General features: G+C 44.0%; 1 protein-coding gene across 1 annotated transcript in view; it reads right to left on the reverse strand.

Moving 5' to 3' along the window:
* The window catches only part of slc2a9l2 (solute carrier family 2 member 9, like 2), a gene marked incomplete at both ends in the record, with an annotated part of 185283 nt that overhangs the window by 119847 nt on the left and 37556 nt on the right, over positions 1-27880 (reverse strand). Inside the window, one exon of the mRNA XM_083906063.1 lies at positions 24059-24191. Coding sequence (XP_083762189.1) covers positions 24059-24191 — 133 coding nt within the window. The remainder of the gene's footprint in view (positions 1-24058; positions 24192-27880) is intronic.

Raw genomic sequence — 27880 nt, forward strand, 5'->3', positions numbered from 1 at the left:
AATTGAAATAAATAAATATATATATATATATATATATATATGTATATATATATTATATATATATGATTAACACTATTCAGATATATGAATTTTAGCTATGATAGCTATGATAATATAAAACAAACGATAAAATATATGTCCTCCCACACCCGATCAACAGGGGGGCCCCGAGCATCTGCTTGTTTTGCTCATGCCTGGGGCTGGCTCTGGCTAGCTCAGTATTGTTGTTTTAAAATACCGATTGTACTCGTGATGTTACTGTGATGCTGATGATTCATAGATACATTCATTTATCTGAATAGTGTTCATATATCATCATATATCATATATCCATCCAATCCATCTCAGCTGACATAGGGCGATAGGCGGGGTACACCCTGGATAGTTCACCAGTCCATAGCAGGGCCACACATAGAGACAAACAACCAACCAACTCACACTCTCAAGCCTACGGTCAATTTAGAGTGACCAATTTACCTAATCCCCATATTGCATGTTTTTGGATTGTGGGAGGAAGCCAGAGAACACCGTTGACAACTTTGTGTTCTGTGGATTCCTCAGCAACCCATGAAGGAAGAGCTGCTTTTTAGCGCCGACCCTCATCAAATCCACAGATCAACAGAAAAGTGGCAAGGCAGCAGGTGTCGATGGCATACCACCAGAAATCTGAAAGCATGGAGGTGCAGGACTGACCACCAACATTGTCTCCGCTCCATCCTCAACATCCATTGGAGCGACTATGTCACATGTTGAAGTGCTAGAGCGAGCGGAGATCACCAGCATGGCCTCTCTGAAGAAATCTCTGTCATTATGTAACATCAACTACGGTCAGTGGTCAGCCCTTGCTGCAGATTGAGAGGCTTGGCCATGCGCAGTCCACCAGTCTGTCTCCTCCTTTGAGGAGAACCGCAAAACTGCTCTTGAAGAGAAGTACAGTAGGAGGAAGAATCACACCATCACGGTACCAACCCCAGACTCATCATTACCCAGCAGCCGCTGTGGCCGAGTGTGCCTGCCAGGCATCGGCCTTGTCAGCCACCAGCGAGGTCGCATTAGAAGTGGACAAGTCCCTTGAAATCTTCGCCAGCCAAGCCAAGCCAAGCCAAGAATTTTCAGCAACATGGATCTACAGCAGGCCACACGGATGGGGATTGATGAATTTTACACTCTAAATTGACCAAAGGTGGTGAACTGTCCAGGGTGTGACCCTGCCTGTCGCTCTATGTCAGCTGAGATTGACACAGCACCCCGTGACCCTCATGTGGAGGATAAAGCGTGAGAAAATGGATGGATCTACAGCACTCAGACTTGTGCCAGAAACAAATTAGCAGTGATGAAGTTAACCACTCACTAATTATGTTGATCATACAGCTAGTCATTGTCACCAGCTGTCTAATAGTTTCATGAAGCAGAAGACAGGAACACTCTAACTCTCGATGACCACAATACAACAGCAGTTATGAATTAAGCAAAACCTTTAAAGATAAATAGATATGTTTACAAAGCTGTTTTACATTTCAACATGATTACCATTCAATAAAAAAAAAAACTTGATTTGTATATTTAAGTTAATATATGTTTTTATAACATTTGCCTCTCTTTTTGTTCTGTGCACCAGTTAAACATATAATAAAATAATTGCATTGATCTTTCTGAACAGACTCTAAATTCAAGCTATTTATTTGGTGAGAGCAGCTATAAACAAACACAGATAGGCATAAAAAAGGTAGAATGCAGAGTCAAAGTTTGAAGATGTACTGGCACGTTTTGACTTCATAACTTGACTTCAAATACATAACCTCCTTGGCGGAGGTAATGAATGTATCTCTGTCACAACTGGGTTGTGAACCCAGGAATTGTGGTTTCAATGTCTTACCAGTTGAGATAATGGAGATGCCATGTGACTGGGACCCAAAGGCCGTGTCTTTGAACATGTCTGGCTTAAGAAATCAAAAATATGGTCCTGACATTTATGGTGCTTTCCATTTGTAATCAAATCTCGGAATTTACACAGTCATGGTGGCTTCGTTTAAAAGAAACACGGCTGAATAAGATTAGATTAGATTTAGAATATGAAAGGTTATAGACTACCGTACAGACCGAACAGCTTGGTCTTTGCGATCATGTAGTTCAGGAAGAAAATATTATGTCAGTCTTGGAAATCATGTGTCAGGGAAACTTTTTAGTTTATCCCTTTATCCATCATGCAGCTGCTTAACTTCCAGAAAAATAAATCAGGAATTCAGTGAGTAGGAAATCCTTGTGCTGAAAATCTCCTCAGCTCATTTACTTGGTCTGGGATGGCTATTGCCATTCTCTCCACAATATTCCACTTATGCAGTTAAACACACACTGCTTTTAAAAGGTGGAGCATTTTCACTACAAAACAGATGTGCATTTTCACCCACAGTTTTCAAATATATGTGGGAATGCCTAATCAGTTATTTATGCATCTCCTCACACGTTTTTGGAACACATACTCCCACTTTCCCCTCTAACCCCCATGCATACATTATGTATGTATACACAGTTTGCCAGTCTGCGTACCAGCTGCTGATAGTCTGTGGCTCTAAACATGTGATGTTTTATTATGATAATTATTATTATTTGGATTAACATCTGAAATGGTTGCAAACATGGTATAAAGTACAAAGCGGCTGGCCCAGTCAGTGGCTGGACCCACCAGGTGTGATATGATGAAGGCTATTTTGGGCACTCATTGTAAAATACTTGAGGAATCTGCTGGAAATGCAGATCACAGTTTATCAAAAGTGGGGCGCAGTTGCCGGATTCACCGGAGAACTTGTCCAGCAGTCCCAGACGTGGAGGATGCACCGGCACCGAACTGGCTGGCGATGGCATGGCAACTGACGGCACTGGACCTGCAGCTGCGGCAGAAGGAAACGAGGAAGCGACACAGAAGCCGGAAGCCGAATAATCGGCTGTTGCATAGTCGGGTTCTCTGTTGGTGTGTAGTCAACTGCTTAAACACAGTCTGCGTCCCTCGGCGCCGAGAGCTGCCGTTACCATCCCGGTCTCGGCTGGATTCATGTGCGGCCTTTGCTTTCTGTTAGGAAGGTGAAAACACTGCTTGGACCCAAATGCACAAGACCGGAGGCAGGACGAAATGTTCAAGAGTCTTTATTGTTCTACTTAAAAAAACAGACTAAATATCAGGAACACGTCATCTTCAAAGTAGAAGATAAAACAAAAACAAAAGAGCGTGTGAGTGATTACTGAGGATCACCAGGTGAAGTGCATAAGGGAATTAGGGGAAGTGTGTCAAGGTGGATGAAGTGCTGGTTGTGGCGGGCTCAGCCCCGCTTTCCCGGTGGGCAGCCTGGGGGGGCTCTGACCCTGCGGTGGTGGGCCAGCCCCGCCCCGGGGCGCTAGTGGGCTCTGGGTGCAGGAGGCCTGGACCTCTTCGATCTACCTGGGTGTGGGGTGGCTGGGCCTCTGTCCGTAGCTCTGCCGCCGTCTGCCCTCGTGGGCTGACCCTGCGTGGGGGGACTTCCGCCCCGCACCCCTCCGGCTGGTCTCCTGTGGGGTGGATGCGCGGCTATCCTGGGGGACGGTGACCACGGGCTCCTCCTGCCCTGCACGGCCGCTGGGTGTCCCGGGCATCGGGGTCCTTACTGGCTCGCTGCTGGGGGTTTGGTCGGACAATGACTCGGTCCCCCACTCAGATTCCAACCACATCTAATGACAACATGTTTGTTTTTAGTTTTTTTCAAGTCAACATCCTCCTTCCAAAACTGACGCTTGTGATTGGCTCTCTCTGGTCATGTGTCATTCGACTCAACAGACAAACCGTACAGCGGCAGTCAGACTCAGCAGCGATAATGTCGGCAGCGCACAAGATGTTCCTGGGCTGGAAATACAAAAACACTTCATACAGACAGAGCAGAACCTGGTCCCGACCAGTTTAATCATAACATCGGCTATAAAAGCGCCGCTGTTTCACTATTTAACTCATTTACAGCAGGCGTCACCTTTACTTTGAAAGTCCAGTGGAGCTGGATCAGAACGGAGCATTTGTACAGAGGGAGAGATCTCGCTGATCCGCTGCTGTTTACTTTCTCTGTGAGCGTGTCCGCCTACAGATGTTCAGCTGAGGGGATATGCTGCTCAGCGTCAGGGGGTCATTTATTAGGCTATAGCCTATTTACCTTTATGTACAGTCACCACTGAAAGAAGTTGTGCGCTCACAGCAGGACAGATAATTTAACTTAATGTGGCCATGAATAAATTAATTGTTTCGCCTGTTATGTGTTGCCCAAACACAAATCTTGAGTAGGTCTACTCTGTTTTCTCACATTTAAAAAGGTCTTTGTACAGAGACAACATGAGACTTGTAGCTACATCACCTAAAAAAACACGTAACCTATTTTCATACACACACCCAGCCTCGCTTTCAATAAAACACACACTGGCATTTTATAATTGTGATCAGTGAAATATATGAAAACAATATAAAACACAGTTTTAAAAAACAGTTGTTGTTGCTCTAAATGTTCATATTTAAAAGCAGCTCAATGTAGAGCTGTCAGCAATTAAAATCAGCCTCTTGTCATATTTGCAGCAACACTGTTGCTTCAGGCTTTTTTGTATTGCTCATACTCTCTCCATTAACACAACCTGCTCCTCTTGGCTGAAATCAGCCCATTGTCGCTCCATTTAGTGAGGAAGTGAGCCTCCTTCACAGTACAGGCCTAAGGTCAGACTCATAATATATGGTTAAAAAAAGAGTATTTTATTATGTTGTTTTTATATAGTCTTAAGTACTGCTGAAAGGTTTGTCACACTATAGGTCTTAAAATGTGAAAATGGTTAACAGTTGAGAGATTTTATTCGAAATTAAGAAAAGTAATCAAAATGTAATCAAATGTAATTAGTTACATTACTTTGAGAAAGTAATTGAAATAGTTACACTACTATTACATTTTCAACAGGGTAACTTGTAATTGTAACCAACTACATTTCCAAAGTAATCTTCCCAACACTGCATATACATATACATACACATATACATATTTAAAAATAATAAAAACTGGAGGGTCCATCACAACTAATTAATAATCCCAAAACTAGAACTGACTGAAAATCACTAACTACAAAATATTACTATGAATTCTACAACTATGTTTTGAGGAATCGTTTCATATTCTGATCATTTTTATCTGACATCATATATGTTAAATACGGTGGCCGGCGACCACCCCTCACGTTTATTATGAAGTAAATGGGGGAAAAAACAGTTGAGCTGTGCTGTGCTGTGCTGTGCCACTGTACAGTGGAAAAGTGCCATAAGTTTCACCCTGCTGTGAATTGTTTGCTTCCTGCTAGACACACAAAATGTCAAACCTTTTGATATATCTGAACTCTCTCTACTTGACTTAAATTTTCATTGCAAAACTACAACAGAGCCACCACACTTCAGAGCGATAATGCAGTATGTCCCATCCAGCAACATTTCACTGCAAAGCCATCCAAACCAAATTGATGTCAATTTCCTCAGCTTCAGTAAAAGTATTGTAGTCACAGCTGTGTTCAAAACACTAATTCTGCTTCCATGTCTTTTCATGTGAGCTCCCGCTGATGCAGCCATCCTAACAAACAGCTACATACTCATCCTAGAGCATCCAGTTGTCTGAATATTTGCACACAAGCTATGGTTCGTGGATCCCCAGAGGTCCTTGAACCCCAATTTGGTGAATCACTGATCTATATAGTAAGGACATGGACTTCAAAGTCCTCAAGACACCCCAGACAAACCTGATAAAAGGTTCATTTGACAGAACTTTTTCTACATGCTGGGTTGAGCTATGCCTCTACCTCCTGCTGTGACCTTTATGTTACAGCATCACATGTCAGCATCACACTATAGTCAAGAATTGAAGGAGGTTAAAGAAGCTGGATAACTGAGATCTGCTTGAATACATGATTGACTAGACTCGGGTTGCCACCTTTCAGAAATGAAAATAAGGGACGCCCACCACAGCTCCACGGGCCATGACCACCATGGACCCAACTAATCTAGGAAATGTATTTATGTTAAAGAATAAATGTTTCCTTAACAAGTGCATTTATGTATTGGTTGGTTGGTGCTGAAGGCGGCTCCCCCCTTAAGCTCGGTAAGGGCAAGTAACTCAAAAAGGGCAAGTTACCACAGACAGAACATTACAGAACTCTGTATTACAGAAAACATCTTTATTGGCTAGAACAATATGCCAATTCTGTACAATTCTGTTGTTTTGTTGTTAGTTTTTTTTATCTAATGTTGTTATGGCTGGGACTGTGTACTTACCTCACGAAAGTCAAGGCATTGCAATTATAGTATATGATATTATTACTGATAAAGTACAAATTGTTTGTGGAGACTTCAAAATTGACATACTCATCTGTCAGTGAAACCACACCCTGCTCTGTATGAGCACAAATACTATTGTTGTGAGCTACACTGCTACACAGGACAATACATATACAATACATAAAAAAACTGGACATAATATCTTCTTAAGATTTGAAATGCAATAACCTATAAAAAATATAGGAAGGGGGGGGGTGGGGGCTTATTCTGTTATCATTTATTGTCCTTACATTCGTGTAATCATACTGTGGTATGCGAAAGTTTGGGCACCCCTGTACATTTTCATGATTTTCCTTTATAAATCATTGGTTGTTTGAAAAATAAATTTCAGAAAAATATATCATAAAGGAGACAAACACAGTGATGATTGAGATGTAAAATAAAGTTAATGTGATTTACAGAAAGTGAAAAAGTGCAAGAATTATTTAAACAAAGTTAGGCATGTGCATAAGTTTAGGCACCCCAAAAGAAAACATTTGTGCATCCTTCTTTTGCAGATATAACAGCCTCTAAACCAGGGTTTCTCAAAGTTTTGATACCTGAGGGCCAATTTAGGAACCCAACGTTGGACTGAGGGCCCCCAAAGGAAAAAATAAAGGAAAAAAACAGCAAGAAATCCCATTTGTAATAATTTTAATGACCAGATTACAGTTCTACAGTTTACACTTATTGGTCTGTATCCATTAATGTCCAATAAACATTTAACAAGCTTAGTAGCTCCTGGATTATAACTGTCATCTGTAATTCATTGTGAGCCGCCAGAAATGTTTCTGCGGGCCGCCATTGGCCCCCGGGCCGCACTTTGAGAACCAATGCTCTAAACACTTCCTATAGCTTCCAATTAGAGTCTAGAATCTGGCGGAAGGTATTTTGGACCATTCTTCTTTACAAAACATCTCCAGTTCAGTTTAGTTTGCCCGGGCACAACTTCAACTTTGTCACTGATTCCTGGACATTGTTCTCCAGAATCTGCTGATATTGCAGACTTTCTGTAAATCTTTATTTGAAATAGATTTAAATCTTTATTTCGCTTCTCAATTACCACTGTGTTTGTCTCCTATATGATATATTTAACTGAAATTTCTTATCCAAATAACCAATGACTTATAAAGGAAAATCATGAAAATTTACAGGGGTGCCCAAACTTTTGCATACCACTGTATTTCCATCATCTGTTCTGTTGTTTCATGAAAACAAAATATACTTTATATACTTAAGAGAGAAGGATCAAAGATAGACACATATTTCTAATATCAAATCAAATTAAATACATTGAAATGGCGCTGTGGTGTAGTGTGGATGGATCAGTCTGTTCCAGAATGAGCTGATGATGTCCTAACTCTCAACTCGTTGCTAAATCATTAGCATCACAGTCAGTACTTCATACACAAAGCTGTGTCATTCACACATGATTCAAGCACATCATCACATGTTTGTGCTGAAGCTAGTGAATAACAATAACAAGAAAAAAACGTCCCTGTATGTGACTGAACACTAGTGGCACACATTACGTAGACGAAAACTCACCCATAAGAATATAGAGCGGTGCTGGCGCCACGTCATCATCTCAGACAACTACTGTGTCTTTCATGCTCTCTTTCAGCCGCTGAATAATCATCTGTTTGTTGTTTTTGTGACGATGAAGTCGGCTAATATGTTAGCATAAAGATCGCTAGCTTAAACTGCTAACAGTCCACTCACCGAGGTGCTGTCTCTGTCTTTATTAAGAAGTTCAGCCACAGTTCACTTATTGTCCGGTTTTCTTTGCCTTCCTTTGGTAAACAAAGCTTTGATGACGTCTGCTTTGATAACAATCACGCTTTGATTTCTCACTGCACACGCTCAATAACTGCTGGAAAGTTCCACACACTCTCTCCCCCCCCCTCGCTCTCCCTCTCTCCCTCTCCCTCTCTCTGTGCATGCATATTAAGTAGCCATGTGTATTCTCCGTGACCGTCAGCTGATTGGCCGAAAAAACAACAAAAGCTCTGGAAGGTGAGATCGCCACACCCAAACTAGGAATGATTCACGGCGATCAATCAACCTCAATTCAAATAGAAAGTGCATGGTTTTAAGACCCACAATACTGTGATTTGAAGCATGTAGTGGCTTCTTACAAACTTCAAGTTGAATAATTTTGAAAAAACGAAAAAAAAAAAATCATGTTTTACCCCCTTTGTCCGTGGCGGGTCACATATAGCTTCTGCATTAGACAAAAAGTATTTTACTCTGGGTGTGTTTGTTGATCTCAAGAAAGCCTTCGATACCATAGATCATAAACTGAACAAACTTGAGCAGTATGGTTTTAGAGGATGCGCTTACTCATGGTTAGATATTTATCTTGACAATAGATACTAGTATGTACATCTTAATGATTATCAATGAGAAATGTGCAAAGTAACTTGTGGGGTGCCCCAGAGTTCTCTGATTGGCCCTAAGTTGTTTATTTTATATATAAATTGTGACCCGCCAAGGACCAAGCGGGAACAAGTCGGCAAGGCGCAAAACGAGAAAAAACAGGAAAAAGTTTTTTATTTTCAAAATTAGGGATTTCCTTTTTTTTTTTAAATTACACAAGTTGAAGTTTTGAAGAAGCCACTACATGCTTCAAATCACAGTATTGTGGGTCTTAAAACTATAAACTTTGTGTTTGAATTAAGGTTGTTTTATCGCTGTGAATCACTTCTAGTTTGGGTGTGGCGATCTCACATTCCAGAGCCTTTGTTGCTTTGCTTCTCTGTGACGATCACAGAGAATACACATGGCTAATTAATATGCACGAACACAGAGAGAGAGAGAGGGAGGGGAGGGGGAGAGAAGAGTGCCTGGTCTGCGCGTATGTGTGCAGTGTGTGTGTGTGTGTGTGTGTGCAGTGCGAAATTAAAGAAGTCATCATCAAAGCTTTGTTGAACAAAGGAAGACAAGGAGAACAGGACAATATCTGAACTGTGGCTGAACGTCTTCAAAAGGACAGTGAAAGCACAGAGACTGCTAGTGTGTGGACTGTTAGCATTTTAAGCTAGCGATCTTTATGCTAACGTGTTAGCAGACTTCATCGTCACAAAAACAACAAACAGATGGATTATTCAGCGGCTGAGAGAGCAGGACAGACACAGTAGTTGTCTGAGATGATGACGCGATGCCAGCACCGCGCTATAGTTTTATGGGTGAGTTTTTATATACGTAACGTTAGTGTTCAGTCACATACAGGGACGTTTTTTCTTGTTATTGTTTCACTAGCTCCATCACTAACATGTGCTGAAGTGCTTGAATCATGTGTGAATGACTTTGTGTTTGAAGTATTGACTGTGATGCTAATGATTTGAGTTGTGAGTTAGGACATTATCAGCTCATTTAGTAACAGACCACACTCCACCACAGAGCCACTTCAATGTATTTCATTAGTGTCTGATTTGATATTAGAAATATGTGTATATGTGTGAAGATTTACAGGGTTTTGCATACCACTGTATGACTACACAAATGATAACAGAATAAGCCGCCCCCTACATATATTGTGTATATGTATTGTTCTGTGTAGCAGTGTAGCTCACAACAATAGTATCTGTGCTCATACAGAGCAGGGTGTGGTTTCACTGACAGCTTAGACCAGGAGGGGGTTGTGCTATGTAAATGTGATGATTCTGTCTCTTGGCTCTCAGAAGGTGTAAATCTTTGAGGCTTAAATTTTCCCTAAAGCAGTTTGAGGAGTGCCTACATTCAAATGGCCACATCTTCTTCAAACATGATCAGATAGACGTGTTTGACATTGTTGGAAAGCTTAGAAATCACACTTTCGGACTCTGTAAATAACTCCAAATGTCCCGAAGTAGACTTGTGAACGCTTTTGTCATGGCTGGACACAATTACATGTGTTTTATTTGCAGATGATTCAACATTGTATGTATCTGGGGATAATCTTCACCAACTTATTACTGATGTGGCCAGAGAACTATCCAGAATTACGCAATGGTTTGATCAAAATAAACTATCCTTTAACTTAAAGAGATATTTCACCACTGGGAAGTTGAATGTCTATTAAAAATGGGTCATCTATGGAGTAGAAATGTGAAATAATATTTGAAGAAAGTGCCTTCCTGTGAGAAAGGCAGAAAAATGTATTTATCGCTCATGTACACAAACAACAACAACTCCCAGAATGCTCTGCGCGCCGCGCTCACTTCCAGCCATAACTCTCGCAGCAGCGCTACCTTGCCTGCATTATCACAGTGAAGCGGATAGCGTGAGCTGTGTAACATTTGTACACAGGTTTCTATTTCTATGGTGCTAAATTGTACCGGGACGTGCAGTTAAAACAACGAAAGGACAAGCAGTAAGTTCCCATCATTTGCCGGTCAGAGATTCAGAGCGATGAAAGCTTTAAGTCGGCTATGGAGTTTTTGAGACGAACCTGGAAACAGAGGGTTCACGGTCACCATTACGAGCAGGAAGATGTCACTGAGAGGTAAGACTGACGATAATACTCCACTCTATTTCTGCTCATAGTATACGATGTAACAAATGTTTGGTTAATGCATGGGTCAAATCAGTTGGCAAGATCAGCTGATTCTCTAATTCCGCTTTTATCGATTGTTCTGTGTAACTGTAATTAATTCTGGGGTAATAGTTACTGTTGTTAGTCCTCCGTGACGGCCCCGTCGGTGGGCCCCCTCTTCGCTGCATCGTCCAGTCTTTTACTGTGGTGCTTTGCTTTTTTCTTAAGTTGTCGGCAGTGAAACGACAACGTTGTCAATTAGACAATTACACACCCGTTATATACACGTAATCTGTTAGCAAAGTAAAGTCACCTTGCTTTTGCTGGAGAATAATGTCAGTGTTATTAAAATGTTTTATTGTTATTGTTATTGTCATGTTTGTTCAAGATGTCTATATAGACAACATTATGATGTCCACAGCTCACCCATTTGGTATATTTTGCTGAAAGGTTTGCTTTTCTGAAAAAAAGAAAAATTCTTCATTCATATTTTATGCGTAATTGTATTCCTTGTCCTTTACAGTTGAAGCATGGTTTAATCAAGTCTTCGAGAAACTCTTCACAGCATCCAGCTCTGCTCCTCTTCACCACTGTGACTCCTCCAGCTGTTCCACATTCTGACACCGCTCTACATGTTTCATTATTTATTTTTTGTTTGCATATTGTGAGACATGCTTTTAGATTTGGCTCCTTGTTTATTTTAATTTGTACTCTTGAATATGATGGTAAAACATTTTCCTTTGTTAATAATAAAGTTAAAATAATAAAGAGGCGGCCGTTTATCCCGTTTCCTTCATCCACCGGACCGGCGCCCCTCCCCAGTTGCCCGCCCGGCCGAGTTGGAGCGAGCGGCCACGGGCACCGCCAAAAGCCAAAAAGCAGGGGCCTCATGTACAAAGACTTGCGTGGAATTCCTACTAAATCTTGGCATACGTCAAAACCCAGAAACTGTCGTACACACAAATAAATTCAGATGTATCAAAGTGTGCGTACGCATGGATCCAAGCACGTTTCCTTTGTACATCCCAAATCATCGTGGAATTGAGCGCACATGCAGAGGTGCCAAACTCCTCCCTGTCCACGCCCTATTTACATATGCAAATCAATTTAAATAGGCCCTGTGATTCACCTCTTTGATCAAATAATGCACTGAACAATGAAAAGTAAAGGAATTTCACACAGTCTGAGCAAGAGATTCTAGTGAATGAATGAAAACGCGCAGGAAGATTTTGTTTGACACCCTGTCAACAGGTATAAATATGACAAAAAAGACGTGAGTGGGAGTGTGTTTGAGTCTGTGGGATCAGAGCAGCGCACACACACACACACACACACACAATACACTCACAATACACATCGCTCGTGCGTAAAGATGGCAGGACATTAAACACTTTGACTCATGTTAAAAAAATTTTTTATTATTTCTCACAATTAAAGAATGCAGAAGTGCGCCGCGGCTGACATTTGCAACTTTACGCCCGCTTTTACTGACATGAATACTGAACACAGAGTGACAATCAGGGGCTTGTTAGAAAGCTCTGTAGCTCTAATTTCACCAGCAGAAAAAAGCAAAGTTGTCACAATCCACATTGCACATTCCACACAGTCCCTGTAGTTGTATTCTCTGCTGCTCCGTTTCTCTCTCTCTCTCACACTGCAGGGGGCGTGGCTGACCTAATTCCTTGATGACACCAGAGATGACGTCCACCTGTGCAGCTCCAGCCCAGCTGCTCCTGATTCTGATAACTCTAAGATTGCATTTGTAGTCAACCTGTTGTCCAGTAGAGCCGCGCAGTGGGCCTCAGCCTTCCTCCGCAACAGACACACACGGCCTACAACCTATGACACATTCGCAAACGAGCTAACTTGGGTGTTTGATCACTCTTTCCATGACAGCGACATAGCTAACCGTTTGCTTTCCTTGAGGCAAGGTAATTCGTCTGCGGCAGATTTCTCCGTTCAATTTCGCGTCCACGCCTCAGAGAGTGGCTGGAATGACACGGCGCTACGTGCTATATTTTTACGTGGCCTCAATGAGGAGCTTAAAGACGAGTTAGCTACCCGTGAGGGGTAGGCTTAGGGAGAGGCGACGCGACAGACGACGTTAACAACCTTTTCGCCTGCTCGAAACATCGTCGTCTCCCGCTTCTGCGCCAGCGTTTGTGCCTCCTCCTACCGCTATTGTCAGTGGTGTAGAACCCATGCAGCTGGGCCGAAAACGACGTCGTTTGCAGACTGGGGCATGCATTTACTGCGGACAGCCGGGCCACGCCATCGCCTCCTGCCCTCTTCGCCCAAACGCGTAAGCTCACCAATGCACGCAGGAGCATTGGTGAGTAGAGCGGTGACCTGTCCTGCACCTCCAAGAGAGGATCTCCAAGTCATGTCTGGTCGACTCGGGAGCCGATGACGGCTTCATCGACACCAATCTGGCTGAACAAGCGTGAATTCCTACGATCCCTCTCCCTCAACCCAAGATCATCTCTGACCTCAACGGGAACCTGCTGGCAGAGGTCACTCTTCGCACCATCCCCATCACCATGATCCTGTCCGGTAATCATGTGGAAGAGGTCCAACTATTCCTGATTCCAGCGCCATCGGCGTCAGTGGTTCTGGGTCTTCCGTGGCTGGCACAACACAACCCGACCTTCAACTGGGCTTCAGGTCAACTCGCCAGTTGGAGCGTCCAGTCCCATTCCCGATGCCTCAGATCCGCTCAACCGACACCTTCCTGCCCTCCCGACAAACATCCTGAACCTCCGGACCTCACTGGCGTTCCCGAGGATTATCACGACCTCGCAGAGGTTTTTTCTAAGGACCGTGCACTTTCCCTACCTCCTCACCGTCCTTACGACTGTGCGATAGATATCCTGCCTGGCGCCACGCTTCCCTCGAGGAGACTGTACAACCTCTCCCGAAATGAGCGCCAGAGCATGGAGAACTATATTAATCAGTCTCTGGCGTCTGGACTAATTCGCCCCTCTTCCTCCCCAGTCGGAGCTGGGTTCTTTTTTGTCGAAAAGAAGGATGGGTCACTCCGTCCCTGCATAGACTATCGTGGACTAAATGACATCACTTTAAAGAACAGATATGCTCTTCCTCTCCTGGACGCCGCTTTCACCCCCCTCAGTAAGGCCCGGATTTTTTCGAAACTGGACTAACGTAAACGTTTACCATCTGGTCCGGATCAAAGAGGGGGATGAGTGGAAAACTGCGTTCAACACACCTATTGGACATTACGAATATCTGGTCATGCCTTTCGGCCTCACCAACGCACCAGCGGTTTTCCAACACCTAGCCAATGACATTTTGCGCGACATGCTGGACAGATTCCTCTTCGTTTACCTAGACGACATTTTAATTTTTTCCGAGACTGAGGAGGAACACGTCCAGCATGTCCGCCTAGTTCTGCAAAGACTTTTAGAGAACAGACTGTTCGTTAAAGCGGAGAAATGTCTTTTCCACACCCAATCTGTCCCTTTCTGGGGTTTATTGTAGAACAGGGCAGCCTGGCCCCAGACCCCTCTAAAATCTCGGCAGTCAAGGACTGGCCCACCCCCACCACCCGGAAGCAGTTACAACGCTTCCTGGGGTTTGCAAATTTTTATAGGAGATTCATAAAGAACTATAGCCGCATTGTCGAACCTCTCACAAAGCTTACCTCTCCCAAACAGGCGTTCCTGTGGTCCGATGACACCGAGACTTCCTTCATCCGTCTCAAAGAGATGTTCACGTCAGCTCCAATCCTCAACCATCCTGATCCTGAGTCCCAGTTCGTGGTCGAGGTTGACGCATCCGACACCGGGGTGGGGGCGGTCCTCTCCCAACGTAGCCACGACGATCAGAAGCTCCATCCATGTGCCTTCTTCAGCCACCGTCTCTCCCCGGCGGAGCGAAATTACGATGTCGGAAACAAGGAGCTCCTGGCTGTCGTCCTGGCCCTCCAGGAATGGAGGCACTGGCTAGAGGGGACCGCCCAGCCGTTTATTGTTTGGACCGACCACAAGAACCTAGCCTACCTACAGAACGCCAAACGCCTGAACTCCAGACAAGCCCGCTGGGCTCTCTTCTTGGGGCGTTTTAAGTTTACACTGACGTTCCGTCCTGGCACTCGGAACATCAAACCTGACGCTCTTTCCCGGCTCTACTCTTCCGACCCTCCTGATTCCGAGGCAGAGCCGATCCTAACCCCTTCCTGCATCCTGGGCGCAGCAACTTGGCCAGTGGAGACCAGGGTCCGCCGGGCTCAACTTACGGAACCTGACCCGGGAGGTGGACCTCCTGATCGCCTGTTTGTCCCGGCTACCATGCGTTCCGAGGTTCTCCAGTGGGGCCACTCATCGAAATTAGCCTGCCACCCTGGAACCGCCCGCACTCTTTACTTCATCAAACAGCGGTTTTGGTGGCCAACCATGTCCCAAGACTCCGCTACATTCGTCTCAGCTTGTCCCACCTGTTCCAGAGGCAAGACGTCCAACCGCCCTTCTGCCGGTCTCCTGCACCCCCTACCCATTCCCCATCGCCCCTGGTCACACATAGCTGTGGACTTTGTCACAGGACTTCCCCCATCTAACACCAATACAACCGTCTTGACTGTCGTGGACCGATTCTCGAAGTCGGTCCACTATATTCCCCTCCCCGGACTTCCCACTGCCATGGAGACGGCCGAGGTCCTAGTCCAACAGGTCTTCCGCATCCATGGATTCCCGGTGGATATTGTATCAGACCGCGGACCTCAGTTTGCTTCCCAAGTGTGGAAGGCTTTCTGCTCGGTGTTGGGGGCCTCGGCCAGTCTGTCCTCCAGTTATCATCCCCAGTCCAACGGCCAAACCGAACGGGCGAACCAGAACATGGAGGTGGCTCTCCGATGTGTCGCCGCTCGTCATCCAGAGGACTGGAGCTCCTTTCTCCCATGGGTAGAGTATGCGCACAATTCCCTCACCTCTGCTTCTACAGGCGTATCCCCTTTTATGGCTTCCCTGGGCTATCAACCCCCCTTGTTCGATTTTCAGGAGAGAGAGGTAGCAGTTCCCTCCATACAAGCGAATATGGAACGATGCCAGGCCGTATGGGGACAGGTCCGAGCAGCACTCCTGAAAGCCTCCCTCCAGTCACAGAAACAGGCTAATCGTCATCGCACCCCGGCACCAGAATATACCCCAGGCCAGAAGGTATGGTTATCCACCAAGGATCTCCCCCTCCAGGTCGAGTCCCGCAAGCTGGCTCCTAGGTTCATCGGTCCCTTCCCCATTGACAGAATCATCAACGCCACCTCCATCCGTCTCAAGCTACCCCAGTCCCTCAGAATCCATCCCACATTCCACGTTTCCCTCCTCAAGCCGGTGGTCGAGTCGGATCTGGTCCTGCCCTCTGATCCCGCCCCTCCACCCAGAATCATCGAGGGTGGAGAGGCTTTCACAGTCAATCGCATCCTGAACATTCGCCGTCGAGGTCGTGGACACCAATACCTGGTGGACTGGGAGGGATACGGTCCAGAGGAGAGGTCGTGGGTGCCACGCCGGTTCATCCTGGACCAAACCTTGATCCAGGACTTCCACCGTGACCACCCTGATGTTCCAGTCTTGGCGCCAGGTGGCGCCCGTTGAGGGGGAGGTACTGTCACAATCCACATTGCACATTCCACACAGTCCCTGTAGTTGTATTCTCTGCTGCTCCGTTTCTCTCTCTCTCACACTGCAGGGGTGTGGCTGACCTAATTCCTTGATGACACCAGAGATGACGTCCACCTGTGCAGCTCCAGCCCAGCTGCTCCTGATCAGTGATCACGCGGGCATATAAGGCGGAGCTTCACGTCCCTCTGGTGTCAGATCCATGTTTTCGCTCAGCCGGTATAGTTCGTTCTTACTAGCTACTAGAAACATTGACTTCCTCGCTATCATACTTACCTGGAATTCCATCTGTAGGTCACCACGTCTCCTGCAGTCGAGAGTCACACGGAGCTTTCAGCGGATCCCCATACTTCCGGGATCGCGTCCTCCTGTTACCTCTCCAACATCTTCGTCTCCTCCACTTCACCGCCGCAGCAGTCTCCGTCTTCAACGTTCGTGGATCTCCACTCGTACATCTACACTTCGAGTGAGTCCGTTCCGAGAGAACGTCACCACGAACTTTGTTGCCACGAAGGAATCGCCATACGTTTGGCTCAGCTGCGTTCCGCTGCTTAGTTAGCTCAGTGCTATTTTCCATCCATGCTAGTCTGTACACTAAAGGGAAATAAAACCGTATTTAATACACTTACCTTTGTCCTGTCTGCATCCGGGTCCTCCTCTTTAAGATCTTGTTTCCCCTTAAAGGGAAACGTAACAAAAGTAAACCAAAAATATGATATGTGAATGCGCACATGCCCAAATGTGCATGGCGCTGGTTTTCATCATACGGGACAATTAAAATAATAAACTATTTACTCACCCAGAAGCCACCCATCGCGCACTGTTCCAGCCTGTTCAATTTGCGCATCACATATGATTTGAACATTGATGGAATTAAAATGTTTCCTATTAACGTAAACACATTCTGTGACGTCGCTTTTATAGCGATGTGTGTGCAGTCAATAGCTCCGATTACATTAGGGAAACCGGCTCTCGCTGAAAATTGCGCTTTAATGTTGGCCTGTTCAACAGCATAGTATGGGAGTGTGATGTACCTGGATGACATTCGGATGATTCCATCCCACACAGCTAGCATGGCTCGGCTCAGGGTTGACTGGCACACTCCTGACCGCATCGGCTTATGAGCCAATTATCATTGTTTGCAAGTAAATCCTCGCGTTCCCTAAATACTCGCTCACGTCAGATTGTTCATAAATGTGTCTCCGATGTGCACATCACTCTGATGACTACATGTTTTCACATTATTAACAGTTTCCCAGCATCACCACTAAGTGTCGCCAAAGGAATAATAGCTGGAGAAACGGCGTACGCCAGCCATGAAGTTGGCGTGGGCACCGCACATTTCCACGGTCATTTCACGTTTCATACATCTGAACGTGAGCGTGGAAAAGGACGTACGCCACGTTTTTGTGCGTACGCAACCTTCGTACATGAGGCCCCAGGTCTTTTCCCTCGCAGCCATATCAGTTTGAAAACTACATTCTGTCATTATCTTCTCAGTTTACAAGGCCAAATTAAAGAGTGCCAGAGGTAACTTTTAGCAAAGATGGCAGACAGTGTTTACATTCTGGGAACGAAGTCTTGTCCATTCTGAGAAGTCTCGTCCCCCTATGGGTTAGTCCAAAAAGTGCAGAGCTTGGAGTTCAAATCTCTACGTTGTGCATCACCTTCAATTAAATAAGTAATTACGTCATATTGGAGTAATTGGAGCACAAATACTATTTTTTAGAAACCAGGGGAAAACTGAGGGAGGGAAGCACACTTTCTAAAAAATAATACTGCTATTCTCGCAATACAAAGCCACATGCAAATCAGTGAAGTATTCCTTTAAGTAAAACCAAATATATTATATTTAGTAATCGACAAATCAAAACTTAATTAAATTAAATTAAAACCACACATCGCTCATGTTCAATCAAAACTGTCCAAAACAATAGCTATATTACTAAACCAAGTATTTTCTAAATACATCCTCATTGTATATTCTGTATTGTTCTCTTATTGTTCCATATATTTCATACTGTGTTGAAACTGTGTCGCATGCCTACACTACAAATACAAAACCTATTTTTATTTTACAAAAAAAAGCCATTAGGAAAGTCAATCATTCACCGTATAATGAACCGACAAACGCAATATTCTGCAAACTTAAAGTACTTAAATTATACAAATTAGTCAGTCTGAATACCGCTGTCTTTATGTACAAAGTTAAAAGGAAAATATTGCCCGAAAATATATGCCTGTTTGAAAACAGGGAACTGAAATATAACCTGAGAGGAGAAAACATGTTTAAAAAACAATTTGTCAGAACAAACTTTAAAATGAACACCATCCTGGTTAAAGGGGTCAACTTGTGGAATGGTCTCGCCGAAGATCTTAAGAGGAGCAATTCCATTCATTATTTCAAAAAATGGTTTAAGATTTTTGACAAATATATGGATGCTCAAGAAAAAGGTTTAAGATAAGTTTATGTATAATTGTTGTGCATAAATTAATTGAAACAAAGCAAGAAACAGATATGTGTGTGTGTATATACATGCTTATATATATGTGTGTGTGTATATGTGTGTAAACATGTATGTGTACGTGTATTGTGTATATATATATGTATATGTATACATATATGTTTCATGTTTTGTAACCCAATAAACCGTCATTCATTCATTCATTCAAAAAAATGTATGAAGTAAGTATGAAATCAACATGAACTTAATTAATTTATGTTACCAGTTGAAGTAATGCTTTCTAGGTTCATCACCCATTTACTTTTTTTCAGTCCATTTATCAGTTATACATTTATGGGGTTCTCCATTATACACCATTCTATTTATTTTTCTTTACTCCAGGATCTTGCTTTAAAGATGTCACCATCTTAAGGCACTAAGCAGTTTCTACAGCAGCCCAAACAGACTACCCAGCCACTGTTCAAGCATGAGCTTTCTACGCACACAAAAGAATAAAGGCATCCTTTCTGGATTGTAAAGGCCACCATAGTTCCCAAACACTCTTGGGAAAAGTTGGTCAGTGTCACCCTCTGTTTGTTACAAATCTGCAGTCTCACCAGTATATGCCACTACTTCTTCATAGCTGCCAACTCATGTCACATACAGAGACAAACAACCATTCACTCACACTCTCACACCTACGGTCAATTTAGAGTGACCAATTCACCTAAACCCCATATCGCATGTTTTTGGACTGTGGGAGCAAGCCGGAGAACCCGGAGAAAACCCACGCACACAAGGGGAGAACATGCAAACTCCTTGCAGAAAGGCCCTTGTTCCGAAGTTGTTCCAAACAGGGCTCGGGTCTTCTTGCTGCAAAGGCAAGAGTGCTAACCACTACACCAAACGTGAGCCCCTGAGTTTATACGTGATCTAATATGTTGAGCCTGAGAAAAGCCACTCGTCATCGATAAGTTTGAAAGAAAACTTGTAAGGAGTACAATATCGAAAATCTCTGGTTGAGCCAATACATCCATGGGCTGAGCTCACGCTAAGCAGATGATGAAAATGTCATCCATCCTCTGAAACGTTTGAAACCGCTAGCACCCGCGATACCGAGACAGTTCGGTTACAATCAGTTGCATCATCCTGGACTTAGCGCCAAAAGAGGTGTCCGAGCGCCAATGGTTCTAGGAATTCAGCCAAGCACATGCGCAGAACGGATCAAGTTTCTGGTATAGGTCGGTTAATGACACGCACCACACCAACGTTTCAACCACGTTCCAACCACCAACCAGCATTATTACAGCATACATCTTCTTTTATGTCTTTTAATCTCTTTCTAATCTGACATTACAGAACAACAACAGTGGTAGTCTTGTGGTTGTGTAACAGGACTTGTGTTGGGGTGGTTGTAGGATCAAATACAGCTACAAGGGCATCTACATTATTAACCATATTATTATTATTGTATAACGTATTATGGGTATTAAGCATTAATAATACATAAATCAATTAATAATCAATCAAGCATTGATAAGCTTGTGAAGCATAAAATATTACTATAAATAAATATATTGGGAGTGTGGTGGTAACCTCACTGGGCCAGCCATACATTTGCCCTGCATGCCACGATGTCACACTCCAAGGTTTTCTCAAAAGTTAGCAGCCCTGCTTTTTACACACTGGAACTGTCATGATCTGCTAAGTTAGTTGAGTGTTTTGTTTTCTTTTACCTTTATTTTCCATGTCTTGTATTCCTGCTTTATTTTTGTGATCACTCACCCCTGTCTCTGTTTCAGGTTCCCGTCTGCCCCGCCCTCTTTCTCGTGTGCACCTGTTCCCTGACTGTGTCTCCCACACCTGCAATCACTCCCCAATCGAGCAGAGCTTATATTCTCCCTCTGTTGTCTTGTCTCGTAGCCAGTTCATTGTAGTTCTATTTCATCCTTACTGTGCTTAATTACGGGCGTTCTATATGTCGGTGAAGCCAGTGTACTCACTACCTCTCCCGACATCAGTACTTCTGCCGTATCTGTGAGTAATCTTACAAGCGCATACTGCTTTTTTGTTTACTTTTACCAGGTCGGTGAAGACAGTGTGTGCACTCTCTCTCCCGACATTAAGGCTTTACTGCGCTAGAGGTTGATTGCCTGACTTATCGCCTGTGTAATCGGTACACCGCCGGGGGTACCCGTCTTCAGTTAAGTACTACCGCTATCCGTGAGTAAACGTACAGTACCGGTGTGTTTTCTACTGTTTTGACCATTAGCCTTGAACAATCTACCTTAAGCTAACTGTATTAAACGCCTGTTGGTGAAGGCAGTGTATACACTGCCTTCACCAAGGCAGTGTATACACTGCCTTCAGTGTATACACCATCACAGGTGTATACACTACCCTAAGAGAGAAAGAGCAGTAACAGCCGCATATCGAGCTGCGTCTGCTCGGTGGTGACAGTCTGTATTTGGCGCAGCAAGCTGACCTTTGCTGGTGAAGGCAGTGCTCTCGCTCCCGCTCCCAGCATAGGCGGACGCCGTTGGCCTCATAGTTAGTGTGAAGAACCACTAATCCTAACTGCATTCGGCCGTGTGACACCTGTTGGTGAAGGCAGTGCTCTCACTCCCTCTCCCAGCCCCTACCACCTTTACTGTGCCTCCGTCAGATGAGACCCCTGGGTGATTTCTACCCTAACCCACGGGTACAGACTTCAGTTCCGACGCCGGCCCCCAAACTATGGCCGGGTCAGGATGACCCTCATACGCGACCAGGCAAAAGTCCAGGCCCTCAACAAGGGTGCCATCGAACCAGTAGACCCCCTGTCATCCGGGGGTTTCTACTCAACCTACTTTCTAGAGGAGAAGAAATATGGTGGACTCCGCCCTGTCCTCGACCTAAGGGGACTCAACAGGTTTCTGAAGGTCCTGAGGTTCCACATGCTCAGTACCACAGAGGTTCTGCGTACTGTGGCCAGAGGGGAATGGTTTACCTTAATAGACCTGAAGGATGCATACTTTCATGTCCCCATAGCACCACACCACAAGCAATTTCTGCGGTTTGCTTTTCAGGGTTGCCATTATCAGTTCAAGGTGCTCCTGTTCGGCCTCTCCCTTTCACCACGGGTGTTCACCAGGTGTGTGGCAGCAGCCCTCTCACCCCTGCAGTCGTAGGGCATGAAGATCCTGCCATATCTGGCGACTCTCCTCTCACATGTGGCCCAGCTCGGGCTCAGAGTGAACTTCACAAACTGCTGCCTGGTTCCCTCACAGAGAACAGTTTTTCTGGGGGTGACCCTGGATGCCGTTGCCATGAGGGCCTATCCATCACCTCGGCGTTTTTCTCCCGTTCCTAAGAGGGAGGCATGTGCTGGTGCGGTCAGACAACGTCTCAACCGTCTCTCACATAAACCACCAGGGGGGAACCAGGTCCACACTATTGCTGCAGGTGTCTTGGGACCTCCTGTCGCCTAGCCAGCGTAAGGGCAATGTATTTGCCTGGGGAACGGAACTGGGCCGCAGACTCCCTATCACGCTGCAAGCCTCCACCGGGGGAGTGGCAGCTTCACCCAGAGGTGGTGCTCAATATCTGGGACGTGTTCGGCAGGGCAGAGGTGGATCTCTTTGCCACGGAAGAGTCGACCCACTGCCCCCTCTGGTTCTCACTGACGGAGGAAACCAGCCCTCTGGGTCAGGACGCTCTCGCCCACGATTGGCCAGAGAGTCTACTCTATGCTTTTCCACCAGTGCCTCTGATCCTTCAAATATTGCAGAGGGTCCTCCAGCAGGGCCACAGGCTGCTACTGGTGGCCCCCTTCTGGCCAGGGAGGGCAGAACAGCTGTTCCTCTGTTACGGAGGCCCTAAGAAAGGCCATGCTCTTTCCAAACAGCGACTCTCGCATTGGATTGTGGATGTCATCACCCGGGCATATAAAAACAGTGGTCGCCCCCTGCCAGCTGGGGTGAGGTGCCACTCTACTAGGGCCATTGCTACATCATGGGCGGCGCTGCGCGGCGTGCCCCTGGGGGACATCTGTGATGCGGCATCGTAGGCATCACCAACTACCTTCTCCAGATTCTATCGGGTGAATGTGGCCACCCCCCACCCACTGGGTGTGGCCCTGCTGCCCGCCTCTACTGTTCCCTCCCACTGAGGTACGTATTGGCATTCCTCGTGACTTTGTTGTTATGGTCATCCAGTGCTAAAGCACCACCTCTGGCGGTCATTAAGGAGGAAATAGAACGAAAGTTACGTATGTAACTACGGTTCTATGAATCCTGGATGACCGCCAGAGCGTTCCGTCACTCAGAATCCTCGTGGTTTCGCGAGAAGATTCTACAGGAACAGATCCTCTAATGTCACCGGAAGATATAGGCTAGCCGGCGTCATCAGGGGTCAAGGGTGACTTTGTTGGTATAAACACTCGACCTGCGCATACGCGAGATGGAGACATTCAGTGCTAAAGCACCGCCTCTGCCGGTCATCCAAGATTCATAGAACCGTAGTTACATACGTAACTTTCGTTCTTTGCTCACGTTCCAGCGTTATTTTTCACAGCCATAGTCTACTCGTGTATCATACCTTGCTTGCCTTTTTTGACCTTGCCTTTTTGCCTCACGTTTTTGTACCTCTGCTGGATCTGATTGACCTCCCGTGTACGGAACCTTTGCCTTTGCCTGAGCCTTTCTGATTATTGATTGAAACGTGTTCTGAATCCTGCATTTGAGTCTTTTGTTCTGCCTAGGCTAAGTTCTCGACAGGAACTTAGAGACTTTGGCATACTGAGGTGCAGGCAACAGTAAACGTCTGTGAAAGCACATATCCAAAGCAATGCGCAAGACTTCATTGAGTTGATTTATGGTCTGTAGAGTTTAAAAATAATCTTATCATGTCCCTGCAGATGTGTAATAATACAGGGACATTCTTTACTGGGTACAATCATTTTTCAAGCACCAGGATTGGATGTGATTATTGGACCTTGGGTCTGGCAATAAAACTGAACTGAACTGAAAACGTTCTTAAAACATAAGTACAAATACTTAGGCACATCAATGATGGAAGAACAGAAGACAGTATGTAATCTGTGTACACTGGCAAAGGTTTCTGTTGGTGTGTGCAATACCTCTTTCTGCTCCAGCCTCATCCTTCCTCTCCATCAGCAGGTAGCGGGGACTTTCTGGGAGGAAGGGCAGCACACAGAGCTGTAGCACTGCTGGAAACGCCATGAAGGAAAACAGGAAGTTCCACCTGGATTCCTGAACACAAATAAAATGTAATCAAACCTCAGGCCTAGAAGACATGTATAACAAGTGGAATAAGTAGAGGCAGATTCTGCCAGTGGGGATGATCATAAACTGAGCAAAATAACAAACTGTGACTTTCCTTGTGGAAAATGGGGAACTGCATGACTTTTGGCAATTATTGGAATGTGGAAGCTATTTAAGCCCTACATGATTATGTGATGCATTTATATGCACATATTTTAAGACGGACTAAATCTATGATCTGATCCTGGTACACAAGAACATAATACTGCTTGTTGTTGTGTTCAACATATTTCTTTTTTTTTTTAAGTTTAAGTTTAAGTATGAAGCACTGATAGAGTCTGTGCTGACTGTGCTGTGCGAGCCCTCTGTATCCCTAAGAATCAGCATGCAAAGTAACTAAACCCCCGCCTGAGAGGATAAATCCACTCTTTGGCTGATTTAGAAAAATGCCAAGAATTAGGCATTAGAGTAGTATACTGATTGTAGCCTAAAGTAATTATCACTAAGCCATTACCTGGAACATGGGATTAAGGGAGGATGACCTATTTATTAACAAATGATTACATTGTACACACGAAATACTACAAAAAAATACTTTTACCATAATATTACCTCACTGATCCAAAATGATTACAGTACTATCGGAATGTTGTGACTGTACTGTTATGTCAATGCCGTCACAACAGACAGAGACTTGAGTTATTCAAGATAATCCTGATTTTAAATTGTTATTGTGCTTAATAATAAAAAATATTTATCATTCTGTTTTAGTTTCTCTAGTTCTAAACACTGGTCTTTTCTTTTTGAAGAGCTTAAAGGCAATGACAATGTTATTACTGACATTAATCAAAGTGTGTCGAAATAAAAAAATAAAAAACATAACAGGCTTATGTACAAGCAAGCCAAGGACACTGACCCAACAACATTTTGGTCAGCACTTGGTGTATTTCACTCCACCTTACCCCATTCTATGTGAAAGTGCATCTTTGTGCCCTCCACAGGAAAAAAAATCTTGTTGGCAGTTGACTATGTGCACGTTCATTTCCTGGTTTAATTTCCAGTAAGCTATCAGTCAACTATGCAGAGATGTTCTACAATATTTTTTGCTATTAATTATAGAATTTAGCAGAGGCTCTGCATAGAGGGATGCAGCAGTGCTCCACTTAATTTTAAATACCTTTTTCACTTTAGGTCATGTTCAATTCTTCAGGACTAACTACTTAAACGACTAATAAAAGACAATGTCAATGTGTTCAGCAAAAATTTCTGTTGATATGGTAACAGACAGGATGTGACACTGCAGTCTGCTGCTAGACATCTTTGCAGAAGAAAAGAGGAGGTGACCTAAGGGGGTGACTGTGATCAGATAGAAATCAGAACTTGATATGGACACTGGAGACACATCAACCAGCAATACCAGGTGTAAGTGCAACCGATCGCCATCTGATCACAGAAAACACACTCTAATGTCAGGTGGAGTGTTGGTAACTCACTGAAACCCAAGAGCTAAAGAGCTGAAATCCTTTTCTTCCCAAGTTGCGTCATTTAGGTGAACCCGGATGACACATTTCAAACACTGGTTACAAAAAAACTGCTGGTTTTCCTTTATGGACTTTGGTGTAAGGAGAGAACCGTTTTACAACACAAACTACAGTTTTCATTCATAAAAAGGACTGGGAGAAATAATCATCGGGGGACACATCTTACAAAATGCTCAAATGACAGTGGACCATTGGAACTTTGTGAGTGTTGATCCTACATCACACCACACTTTGTTTCTGATCACTTAAAACTACAGTAATTTGCACCAATGTAAGTGAATCAGAAAGTGACAATAAATGAATATGGAGTACATACGTGAAATCATTATCTTCTATATGCTTTTAGCGGTCTTGATAGCTCACAGTGTGTACTGTAGTCTGTAAGTACATAGAAGTGCCATCCTTAGGATAATCTTTTTTTTACACACAAATATGATTTCAAACTTTGTTAATTTTAGATATCCTTGAGTTAATTTAAATTAATTTATTTTACATTCACATGTGTAAAGTACATTATCAGCAACTGACAGCTACACAGGTGTCCTATAATAGAGAATCTTTATGGCAGTGTATATGACGTTAAAAGCATTTATAGTTATAACTTTGGAAAGTGCCCCTCTGAGACATTTATTGAAATATAAACATAAACCTGTGTGAGCTGTGTAAAATAATCAGACAATCCAGACTTCTCTCTGTTTTTGAATTAGGTGTCGTGTTATCTCAGCTGGAGATGAGAGTAAGTGATTGGTTTAATCCTGACAAACAAAGAATTCAATGTCCTGACCACTGATTTCTGTTGTGTGCTCTGCACTATGTGCACTACTGTTTGTGCACCAGTTCTTAATATGAATTGACCATAGCTTTGTTAATGAAATAACTAAAGTCCAGCAAAATAATATAAAGTAATTAAAATGTATATAGATTTTTTTATATATTGTGATTAATCCGTAAAAAAATATATTGCTTGGAAATCTGTGGTCTGTATTTATATTTATCACTCAAAGCTGCTTTACACAACAGTTTTGCCATTCACATCCATTCTCTCACATTTTAATGTGCATAATTCCCATTTTCATGTCTCTTGCCCAAGGCAACATCGGCATGTAGACTAGCAGAGCCGGGAATCAAACCAACAACCTTGAAGTTGAACTAGCACATACCACTGACCATCGCCGCTCACTATTCAAAATAATATTAAGAACAAAATTAACAATCAAATTTTTAAGAAACAATAGATTATCCACAGACTTGCTCCTGTCATGATTTATGTGTACAGTAACCCTGGATTTCCACTGGACGTGTTACAGCCGCGGCACGTCAGCGGCACGGTCGCCGTTGCAAATAGCTTCCATTCTAATCAATGAGAGCATTTCCACTGGGTGCGCTGTGGATCGTCTCAGCAGCGTCCCAGAAGCAGCTTGCTGCGCCGAAGCGCTTTCGATAGGTAGCAGTTCTATTTTGCCTTTATTGCCGCGTATATTTCAACAGAGCAGATCGCACCAGACAGGAAGTGCGACACAGACTCAAAGTAAAACATTTCCGCCCCCCTTTCAAAATAAAACACAGTAGGTCATACAGCCTATCACAAATTCACATCAACATTACGTCGTGATCAGTGCTACCAGGTTTTAACAGTCAATATTCAAAGCGTCTCGGAGAGTAATAAACATACGACGAGAGACTGATTGTTGAAGTGGAGAAACATAAATCCATTTATGACACCAGATCAACAGTTCTTCCACTCGGAGAATGAAAAAAGCTGTGTGGTTTTTGTTGTTGTTGTTGAGGTAGAAGCAGAACCGCGGCATATCAGTGGCTGTAACGCATCCAGTGGAAATCCGGGGTTACAGTACACATATATACAGTATATATATATTAGTCCTGTCAAACGATTAAAATATTTAATCGCATTAGTGTAATAGTTAACTCACAATTAATCGCACATTTTCATCTATTCCTAATGTCCCTTGATGTCCCCCCACAAATGTCTCTGGTTCTTTTTGTACCATTATTTTTCCGGCGCCTTTCAAGACACTCAAGGTCGCCGTACAACAACAAAATAAAAAAAAATAACAAAAGGTAAGAGCAACGGGTAGAGAGTTAGAGAGTTAGAGGGAGTAGGCCTGTTTAAAAAGG

This window comes from Microchirus variegatus, assembly GCF_963457635.1.
Source record: "Microchirus variegatus genome assembly, chromosome: 19".
NCBI lineage: Eukaryota > Metazoa > Chordata > Actinopteri > Pleuronectiformes > Soleidae > Microchirus > Microchirus variegatus.